At 49.7% G+C, this 11,171-nt stretch overlaps 1 protein-coding gene across 1 annotated transcript in view; it reads left to right on the forward strand.

Annotated features, from left to right (window-relative positions):
- The window catches only part of PLEKHA7 (pleckstrin homology domain containing A7), a 104,111-nt gene that overhangs the window by 28,042 nt on the left and 64,898 nt on the right, over positions 1 to 11,171 (forward strand). Inside the window, exons 3-6 of the mRNA XM_045290984.1 lie at positions 2,001 to 2,112; positions 2,687 to 2,791; positions 5,026 to 5,098; positions 6,339 to 6,439. Of these exons, the coding sequence (XP_045146919.1) occupies positions 2,014 to 2,112; positions 2,687 to 2,791; positions 5,026 to 5,098; positions 6,339 to 6,439 (378 nt within the window). The 5' untranslated portion in view covers positions 2,001 to 2,013. The remainder of the gene's footprint in view (positions 1 to 2,000; positions 2,113 to 2,686; positions 2,792 to 5,025; positions 5,099 to 6,338; positions 6,440 to 11,171) is intronic.

Here is an 11,171-nt window from a genome sequence, read left to right on the forward strand (position 1 = left end):
GTACAAATGCGCTTTACACAATCGATGTGTGTATGTATTGCGATAACAGTTGTATGAGCCCCTAATAAAATGTTTAAAAAAAAACAAACAAACAAAAAAAGAAAGAAAAGTAGTTTTCCTTTGACTAGCAGGCCTATAGCTAATATGTTTCTCTCCGGATTTTTCTTATAGATAAACATTGCATAATGAGCCTCTTGCTTAAGATTCTTAAGCAAGAGTAGATTAAACTTCCAGACAAACCCTTTGTACTGTTGGACCCCCTGTCACGACTTTTAGTTTAGAGATACAGCTACCATGGCGGGCCACCAGAGAGTTTTTCCTTGTCTCAGCCCCGGGGAATCTTGAAAGTCAGGCAGGACCAGGCTCTGGGAAGATGTCGTGGGCAGACTTGCCGGGAGGCCAGGGGTGGACAATGCAGCCACTCAGCGCCCCTTCCCACCCCAGTTGGTGATTGTCTGTCCGCTGCACACAGCCTCTGCCAACACAGCGCGGCCAGAGGGTGGTGACATTCTCAAGTGGGGAGCCGGAACAAAAGCCTGGCTGGGATGGAGGCCGGGGCGGGACTCTGGAGTGAGAGCCGGTGCTGATAAGGAGCCAGTCATCTTTCTGCCTGTTGGGACTCGCACCTCCAGCCACCAAGCACCCAGCAGTGCCCGGCCCCCTGGAGAGCTGGTGCCCAGCAGAGGGGTCCCGCTGGCACAGCCTGGAGAGCGCAGTGGTCCTGGCTGCTTCTGCAGAGAACTTCTCTGGGTCCCTGGAAAAGCTCACTCGTCCTCTGAGCAGCAGTGACCGTTGACGGACGCAGCGGATCTCCAAGGTGGAGACTCGGATCCCCACCATAGCACCTCTCTGAAAGGAGCCTGGTCAAGGGGCAGCCAGAGTGCTTTCCCTTGTGCTGTGTGCGGCGCCGAGTTGCCACCTGCAGCTCCTGAAGGCCCTGGCACAGGCCTCAGACCCAGGCAGAGAGCCCCGGTTTGCTCAGTTTACTGCAGCTTGTCTGATCTCACGCTGCCCGAGGCCCATTGCCCACCAGAGTATGGACAGTAACTCAGCCACCGACCGCTGGGACGTCTGTTGTGAGGAAGACTTCCTCTCTTGGGAGGAGACAGGTCTAGGAATCGCACATCGAGACTTCAAGGATAAGTATTGACTTTGTGGGAGGCTTTTGCCACTGCTGCATTGAAAGACTGCTGCAAATGCTGGGGCTCTGTGGAGGCAGGTGAGGGAGAGGGCCCCTGTGTGTCTCCTGAGAGCTCTCCTGAGGTGTCCCCAGGGTGGGTCGGCTTCTCAGTGGAGAACACCATGTTGCCGCGGTGCCCACTAGGAAGCTTGGAGGGGAATCCTCCTTGGTGCCCAAGGCATGCTTCGTGACTGCCCACTCTCCTGGCACAGCACTAGGGGTTACTATCTCCGGTGGGTCTGTTTTGGGGCAAATGGTGGGTTCCCAGAATAGGACTCTTTGTTGAGTCTTCTATTTTGGGAGGCAAGCCCCACTGGCGTTTATGTAAGCGATTCTCTGTGTGTATGGGGGTGTGGATGTGCGTGCAAGTGATTTCTTGTTACTAATTATAAAGCTCTTCTTTTAGGAGCCAGGGAGAGGCAGGGTGTGTGTGTGTGTGGTGTTGATTGCTCTTGCTGTGTAGTTCAGTTGGGAGTGGGGTGTGCGGGTTGCCCTTTCCACCGGGCAGGTACCACCAACACAGGCGTGAGAGCAGTGTGGGGGTCCATGGGCAACAGGACCAGATGACTGTCATGGCCCTTGTGTGGGTATCTGGCTGTGAAGATGTGTCTAGCTGTGTTCCCCTTGACTCTTTTCAGAAGGTGTCCTGGCTGGACATGCCAGCCCCGGCCTGCAGTCTGGGGTCAGACGGTCTTCGGAAGATCCGACCTGGGATTCTCCAGGGCCACGCTCCAGTTCTGAACGGGAACAGACGTCAGACTCCACACTCCATTCTGGAGCTGGGCCCTGACTCGCTGGGTCTCATTATGTCTCCGCACAGGCCAAATCCACATATGTCGAAGCAAGAGAGACACCAAAGACCGTCCAGTATGGTCAGTGAAACGTCCACAGCGGGGACCGCTTCCACCATAGAGGCCAGGCCTGGGTCCAAGGTGAGCCCCTGGCCGCTCGCTCTCCCCACCCTGCTTTTCTGTTTCGTGAGCAGAAGTTCTCAGGATCACCATGATAGCCGAGTGAGGGAGACACGCTAGAGATGTTCTCCAGCCCAAGAAAGCAGGGTGTAGATAGGACCCCCACACCTTCTTCAATTTCCTGGCAGCGGCTGTGGGGCCTGTGTTAGGGATAGCCTGGTGCGAACTGGAAACAGGGGCCGGGGAGGGGCGCTCAAGGAAGGTGCCCTTGAGAAAGATTCGGGAGTCTGTGTGTTCACGGTCTGGGAACCTTGACCTATGGTCAAAGTCAACTTGCTCCAGGGCTACCTGGGAAGTGCTAGAGCCAATACTGGTGACAGCTGATTGAAATGTCCTGTACATTATCCCCAAAGGGAAAGCCCGCTGGATCTTGATCTCGCTCATTAATTAGCGAGTTGTGGCCGAGTGCCGCCTCCTCCCTGTCTCCTTGCGTTCTTTCCATCAAAGAGCTCTCAGCCGTTGTAACAGAGGAGTGCTCTTTTGTGTTTCCCTAAGTCTCTCGTGCTGCTTGAGTTCACGTCTGCTTTCCCCCTAGATTATAAAGTCCAGCAATAAAGTCCACAGCTTTGGGAAGAGGGACCAGGCCATTCGGAGGAACCCCAGTATTCCAGTGGTGGTCAGGGGCTGGCTGCACAAGCAGGTGAGGAGACAGGTGTGAGGGCGGTGGGGACCTGGCCATGGTGGGATGGGAAACATCAGTTTTGTTCTGACGTTTATCGGAGGCAAGTGGATTCTGCTCACTGTCCTGAGCAATTTTCTTTTTTTAAGTGGATTTATCTGCTCAATCGCTACAGCTTTCTCTTAAAAACAACAACAACAACAACAACAAAACATTTCACCATCTTGCCCCCCATTGCTATGGGCAGCCCTGGGACCTAGGCCTAGCTTGAAGTCAGTCTTCCTGCAGATGGTAAGAGCCTTTGTGATAATTTAACTGAAAGATCACATCCTTTCCTCTGTCTCTTCCTCCAGCACCGCAGGCTCCAAGTCAGCCAAACTCAGCTCATTGTCTGCTTACCTCTCTCTCTCTCCCCCAGCCTGCTTTTTCTGGATCGTGGTTAATAGTACCACTGTTCTCCCACTCAGTCTAGAAGTCTCAGCACTATTACCAGCTCAGACTCCTACATCCATCCATTCAGTCAGCCAGCTCTGCCTCCCTCATGCCATTGTTCATTTCTGCCCTCATTGCCAATTGATTTGTCTCTGGTCCTCTGGCGATGGCTAGCCTGTGAGCTGCCTGCACCGAGACACGTCTTTTCCCTCTCCTTCCTCCTTGTTGTTCACTGACTGACGGGTGCACTCACTCATGCACTCGCTCACTCACATAGTCATCAAATACCTGTCACGTTTCGAGGGTTTGCCTACAGGTATGAAGAGATGAATAAAATGTGGTCCTTGTTCTTAAGGAGCCCATGGGTTAGGGGAGACAGACAAGCTTTTCTCATCTCCTTTCACTCAGTCCAGCCTCCCCTATTGTGTCATCCTCAAAACTAACACAGGGTGACACATAGTTCATCCCCTGTTGAGGATTTGCATTTCTACCCAAGATAGATTGAATTCGAATCTATTTTACCAGGATCCCAGGTGAGTCTTAATGTGGGCACCTGGGGCTCTTGTTGAAATGTAGATTCTTATTCAATATATCTGAGGTGGAAAGGTGACTTCTTAGCAGGTGTCAAACCCGAATGAACCAACCCTTTTGAAGCCCTGCTAAAACACAAGTCAAACTCTGAGAGCTGGCCCAAATGCTTTGTTTCTTCCAAAGGCTTTGTGGAGCAGGAGAGGAAGCCATTGCAGTGTGCATCCCACAGGAATATGTGGAGTGCTAGGGACACAGAGCTGAGAGGACGGAGCTGTGCTTTGGGCCCTCCAGAAAGGCTTCCCAGAAAAAATGACGTGTAGCCAGTGCCGGAAGAATGGGTGTTTTCCAAACAATGCAAACATGTCCCAAGATGCTCAAGATTATCTGGTCAGCTTTGCATAAGATAAGATACAATGTGTGAATTTACCAATTAAATTTACTTTTAGCCACTTATAAGTGGAGCAGAAACAAACCACATTTTGTACTTAGGTTTAGAAATGAACTTTAAAGATGGTTTTGGTTTTAAATTTAAACCTGTCAGAAAGTTCTGTAGAAAAGAAGACAATGTGTTTTATCAGTCACTTCTAAAGCAAGAAGCCACTCTGAGGTTCTCTTAGTGTTGGGAGAAATCTGAAATTAAAACACTGCTATTTTTCTTCCCTGGGCTTTTTTTTCTTCTTCTGTTTTCCCCAATAATCTAAAGATAGTTTTTACAGATGTAAAGATTTACATATTGGATGAGTAAAGTGAGATTCTTGGTATGAAGCCCTTTGATAGCTGGAGAATCCAAGTCTCTTTAGGCACCACAGCAAAATCAGTCCCTGTGGTCAGGAGTTGAGCTTTGTTAAATAAGAACTTTGGCTTGATTGATTACCTAGCTTAGACACTTGGTTCAATACCATGTAAATTCAATTTTCTGATCAGCATCAATTATGGCATAGCACCTAACTTTTTTAAAAAAATCTATTTTTTAAAAAGGTGATTTCTCAATAAGAGGCCTTTATTTCTATTTTCTTTTCTAAAAGAAGAGGGCTTATAATAATGTTTCCAGAAGACTCCCCCAAAAGAGGGGGGTAAGAGTAAAAGAACATTACTTCTTGGGGTTAAATCTTCATTGAATCTAAATTTTAATGCCCTGTATTCAAGGACTGGCTCTTCACTAAAATATCCATTAATTCATCGTAAGAAAGAGCGAATCTGGCTAAGATGTGGTTCTGGGCTCCGGTTGTATGTGATGGGGGGCGTGGCAGAGTCCCTGGGTGTGGCCCTGACAAGTGTGCTTTGCCTTGCAGGACAGCTCTGGGATGAGGCTGTGGAAGAGGAGGTGGTTTGTGCTTGCTGATTACTGCTTGTTTTACTATAAAGGTGAGCCAGGGCTTAAGCCAACAAAAGTTCTTTGTCTTGGAGGGGATGGGGAGGTAACTCAAATGATGACCATCCTGTAGTCTTTGCAAAGCCAGTGGTTCGAGCTAATTGGTAATGTAGTGTCCTATGAAAATGCTCTTTTTATATCATGTGGATGGTTGGTGACTTCCGTTTTACCAATTCTGCACAGGAACAGGGTCCTTCTTTTGGGTGAAAATAAGTAGGAACTAGTTTGCAGCCGTCTTAGGATGTCAAGATTCAGAGTTAAGCACCTGGGGTGATCCCATATAATATGGAATGGGAAACTGCTCAATTCAATTGGCCATATGGCCACACATGGAGGCCCAGGATGTAACATTGAGGACTGTTCAAGGGTGCAAAGCAAGCAAGCTTCCAAATAAGGAGGAGATGGCTTACAATTCAGACACAACTAGGGTGGGATAGGCTTTGGCAGTCAGGGGAGTGAAGTCCATTCCATACGGGAGGAGCTGGGGAGGTGACCTGGAGGAAGTAGAGTCTGAGTTGGGCTTTTAGGAAGAAAGTAGAGCTTTGGCCTCTTGGGGGAAGATGGGCCTTATAAGCAGAGGAACCAGCTTGAGTACAGGTCTACACACAAAAGCCAGTCTTCCTTAGTGGCAGCAGCGCATCTCAAGCGCAGGATATGCTAGGAGATATGGTTCAAGAAGGGCCCGGATACAACCAGATAGTGGGAGTTGGTCCCCTGCCATATCCAGTGGGGAATCAGCAAGTACCTGTGGGTTGTAGAGCAACAAGATCAACTTGTTCTTAGGACATTGCCTCTACCAGTGAAAGTGGTTTGTAGGACAGAGGGCTTTTTCACCCATTCTGGAACTTGATCTGTGTGAGGTTTGCCCCCCCCCCCCCCAGCCATGGAATGCCTTTCCCATCCTTTAAAATATAACTTAGACATCACCCTCAACACTTTCTCAGCTCCCCCAGACTGCCTCTGTGTCCCCACTGCATGTGGTACATTTCTCTGGCTCAGGACTTAGCTGGTGGAGTTGTGTGTGCCTACATACCCGTCTCTGAGTGTGGGCCCTGCTTGATGCACTTTAGTAGCACAAAGGTCTCCAGGGAACATCTGCATGAGATATCAGTGCGGAAGTGATTGCAGTAGTGCTGAGAGGAGGAAATAAGGAATCCTGAACTAGGGCAGGGGATGGATGAGCCCAGGGAAGATGTCGCAGAAGGTGGTTTTGATGTGTTTTTCCGTCCAAAGACAGCAGAGAAGAAGTGGTCCTTGGGAGCATCCCTCTGCCCAGCTATGTGATCTCGCCTGTGGCCCCAGAGGATCGCATCAGCCGCAAGTATTCCTTTAAGGTACTACCCCTTTTCTGGAACAGCAATTCCATCCAAAGAAACTTGGTGTTATCAAAAATGCATTATAAAAGCCGCTGTTTTTGTGGGGTGGGGGAGAAGGTAAGAAGCTAGGGTGTTTCAGGCTCATATCAACCAAGGTATGTTATTATATAGACAATAATGATACCACATCACAAGTAGTTTTGTTTGTATCTGAGCTTTTGAATCCCCCCAAAACCTTGCCCAACTACTTAGACCTCCTCTTTTCCTATGTCTACTGGTCTTGTGATTACAGCACTAACAGGGCTCTTCTTGTGCTTCTCGTCACCTGAGTCTGACTTCTTACGGTACCCACAGCACTCGGGCACATTGGCTTATGTCAACCAAGTCACAGTTGTACACTGGGGCCGAGGGGCTTCAGGCTGACAAGATTGTCAGGTTTGTCCCTTTGTTTTCCTGGTTGAACAATTAGACTCAAATTTGGTTTGTTCTTTGGATCATTTATGGTTCCCAGGGAATTCCTGACACCAGTGAACCCCTTTTCTGCTTGGTCCCTGTGCTGTTTGAGCTAAGTGGGGACAGGGTGACTGACGGATGGCAGTCCTGTGATCTCTCTGAGGCCTGGAAGACCGGGCATGTTTGGAGGCTCCAGGAAGGTGATGGTTGAGACCAACCTTGCCAAGCCTGAGGCCACCTTCACCGATGGCCTCCACAGGTGGTTTCAAAGCTGGTGCCCCCCAGGTAGTGAGCGTGGATTGGATTGAAGATCCACTTTACTGGCAACTTGGAGTGGAAGTTGCAGAGAGCAATGAAGCAAGTGGTCTTTGATTACGGCCCCCGTGGCCATTGACTCTGACTCATTGCAACCCTTTATATAAGGTTCTGAGCCTGTAAAGCAGGCAGTCTCTTTCCCACAGAGGGGCCAGTCGGTGTGAACCACTGCCCTTACAGTTAGCAGCCCCAGCTAGCCCACAGCCCCGTGGGGAGACACCCTCTCACGCTGCTCAGGGGACGATGCTGTGGAGTTCACCACATGCTGAGGCAAGGAACGCCTGCTTCCACTTCTGCTGTTCCTTTTGGCTGTTCCTCCGGTGAGAGTACAAGGTCCGGACTAGGCGGGAGGTAGGAAAGCCCAAATTGAATAGAAAAAACTAGTTTTCTCATCGTACATGGTTAAAGGACCCTGGGAACGCACAGGATAGAAACGGCTCTTCTCTGCAATGGCTAAAAGAATCCTGCAGCATCCTGAGCATTAGCCGTGGGTCAGCTGTGCGGGTGCTCAGGTATTGACAGGCTTTTGGACAGCGATTGCCTCTGTGGTGGTGGTTAGAGAGTCAAGCACAGAACAGAGCTGATGCTTCCATTTTTGTTCATCGATGGGCTTGATCCCCTCTCCCTCGTGCCTGCGAGGTTCGCTATCCCCGTGCCTGCAGAGTCACTGCAGGTTGGGGATTCTGAGATCCCCCATTTTAGGCGGTGTTGTGTTGTCTTGTTGCACCTGAAAACCCTTTGTGACTCGGGAAGTATTTTTGTATGTGTCACTTCATTAAACCCCTCTGGGGAGCCTCTCAAGGCAGTGCAGTTACCTTCATTTTATAGATTAGGAACGAGGACCAGAAAGTGTGATACATTTGCCCCAGGTCACAAAGCTGGAAGATGTGTCAAAACTTGACCATGGTGGGGGGAGGGAGGGAATAAAGGAGCTGATACCAAGAGCTCAGTAGAAAGTAAATGTCTAGAAAAGAATGATGGCAACATATGTACAAACATGCCTGATTCAATTGATGTATGAATTGTAATAAGAGTTATAAGAGTCCCCAATAAAATGATCTTCTAATAAACAACAACAAAAAACTTGACCTTGGGGTTTGCCCTCTTTCAGTTGCAGGAACAGGGAAGGGTAGCTTCCCCCTGGTCTTTTCCACCTTTTGTGGGTTTTTTTTTCATGTCTCAGATTGGTTCCCTCCTGCTCACACATTGCTCACATCTTTCTCCTGAGATGGTAACAGTGAGGATGGATTCCAGTCGTTTCCAACTTCTTGCTCGCACATTGCAAGAGGCCGGAGGTGGTTGGAATTAATCTTTATTGTTAGCGTCTCGGGAGAAAACTCCCATCGACAGTTTAGCCTCGGAAACTCACAGGGGCAGTTCTGCAGGGCCGCTATGAGTCAGTATTGACTCGATGGCAGAGTTTGGGTTTGGGTTTTGGTGCTTGTCTAAAGAACTCTCTTACGTTTCATAGCTCAGGCACCTTCGCCGCTACCGCTGTCTCTGACAACGTTCTGGTCAGTGGGTTTCAGGCCCCTCCTCTCTCGGGCTAAGCATGCGGGGTAATGATGTTGTGTATGATTTGGGGGACCCAGCACTTGGAGTGTCCTCAAAGTAATTTTTAGCGTGTCTATATAAATTTCATCTTAGCGCTTCACCGGGAGGTGTGAAAATAGGCTCTAGGAAAGCGTCTTTTGCGTCCACCTTAGAGGGTGTTCTTTTTTCGTAGGAAGGAGTTCCCATGAGCGTTGTCTAGGTACTTGGTCTGCGAGACAGAAGGACATGCATCTGTCTGGGAACAGAGAAAGGCAACTGCCGACCAATTGGGTGGTGTCCAGTGGGTCCTCGTGCACGGACGTTGGCTTCCTGTGAGGAAGTTACAGTTCTCTCCCGACTATGGCACCTTTCTGTTAGGATCCAGAGGGCAGAGGCTGTTCAGGACTCATGTTCTTGCACACCCTGAGAAACCTGCAGACCCTTCTGGTGCCCTAAAGTCAGACCCTCATGGTATTCAGAGCTGGACTCTCCGACTGCTGCTGGGAGCCCTGGCCTGAAATTATTCAGAGTAAGATCCAGAGTGGTAGGTGGGCACAGCCGGAACGGTTATATAGCCCTCCTCTTGTCACTCCTTGTCAACTGTGCCCACAGCCTGACAACCCCAAGGCATTGCGTGCTGGGTGGACCTGGGAGACACAGCCAGGTCTGCAGGGTGAGCCAAACAGGGTTCCTGGTGACCCAAGAAGCCCTTTATGCTCAGCTCCCACAGAACTCCCACGCAGATGCACAGCCTCCTTTGGCCATTGTTCATCGCCGCCCCTCCTTGCTCCTAGATAGCCAGGGTCTGCAGCAGAAAAATCTCCACATGGCCAATGTCAGGGGGGTGGGGAGGAGTTTTTCCTGCCTTCCCTTGAGCCCCTTTTTCTCCCAAGGGTTCCTAACCTGGGTTTACAAACCTGCAAGAGAAGGTGGATTAATTACATCCTTACGTACTGAACCTCCGACTGAGCTCTTTCCTTCCAGCAGTACCTGCGACGTGGCCACGAATAAAAACCAAACCATACATGTTTCCTTATCACAGTACAGTGGTTGGTTCTCAGTGGCTATAAATGTCTTGAGATACCATCTATGTTCATCACCACTTTGAAATTATGGTCAGGATTACATCTGCCACTAGATTTGTTATGTAATGCATTATAAAGGAGCTCTTAGACCCCTGGGGAGGAGCCTTAGTGGCCTAGTGAGTTATGCATTGAGCTGCTAACTGCAAGCTGGGCGTTTGCAACCACCAGTTTCTCTGTGAAAGATGAAGCTTTCTACTCTCATAAGGAGTTGCCGTTTCTGAAACCCACAGGGGCAGTTCTGTGCCCCTAAAGGTTTTCCTATGAGTGGGCATTGCCAGGGTGGCAGTGACTGTGGTTCGGTTTTTCAGTGAGTAGTGCTACTCCGCCAGCTTTGGACCGCTAAGGCACCGTCCTTGATTCCGACGCACCCACTGCTCTGAGTGAAACAATCCCACAGAGATGGGCTCAAAAACCCTCTGGGGTTCCTCTGATCAGAATCAACCCAGTGGCAGTGGGTTTACATTACTAATCACCCTCTAAAAAGGATTTTTGATGATACTGTCTTAATATAATTTTTTTGTGTGTATTTTATTTGTTGTGTACTTAAAAAAGCATTCTGGAAAGGAGTAATAGGCTTCACCAGGCTGTCGGGGAGATTCATGCCCCGCAAAAGGGCAAGCCTACTTGAGAGTCTGACCGAAGGCCAGGGAAGATGAGAAGTGGTTTCACTTATTTATTTAGATTCAGTGAACGTTCATTCAACGTTACTGTTCCACCTATCAGTACTGGAGAGGCCAGGGTTACAGCAGAGAAAAGGCCCACGGCCCTGCCTCGGCGGGGCTGATAGGCTGAACTGTGCACCAGCCTCTGGGTTATTAGAGGGTAAGACGAGAACAGCAAAGAGCTACCTTTCCTCTCTCCCCCACAGTGTGAGTCACCTCCTGGGCCCATTCAGTTTGGTCTCCTCCCCACCACCATCGTCCCCCTTCTAGGTAACTTAGCACCAGGACAGTGTTGCGCACACGAGACTGCTTTGTCACTGTGGGTGACGCTGCTGCAGCCTCCTAACTGCCCTGCAGCCCCCAGTCCCCCTTCCGGACTGTTTCTGAAGGGTAAAGAAATCTGTTCGGACTGAGCTCCCTTTTGCCTGCAGGACAAAGCCCAAGCTTGTCTCTCCAGTCACATTTCTAAGTAACTCTCCTCTCATATTTCCGTCCCCGCTCTCTCCTAAATCAGACGCAGTTCCCTTAAGACCACAGGATGTTTCCGAAGGCCATGTGCCCACATAGCTCTTCCTTTTCCTTCAAAGTTCTACTCAGGAGTTACCTCCTCCAAGGACCCTTCTCTCACTCCCCCTTCCCACCCCCCCCCCCCCCCCCCCCCTTATTTACGCCACTCACACCACTGGTCCTGAAGGGATCATC

The sequence above is a fragment of the Echinops telfairi genome, unplaced genomic scaffold (assembly GCF_000313985.2).
Source record: "Echinops telfairi isolate 266 unplaced genomic scaffold, ASM31398v2 ScPeMD7_60;HRSCAF=208, whole genome shotgun sequence".
In the NCBI taxonomy this organism is placed as follows: domain Eukaryota; kingdom Metazoa; phylum Chordata; class Mammalia; order Afrosoricida; family Tenrecidae; genus Echinops; species Echinops telfairi.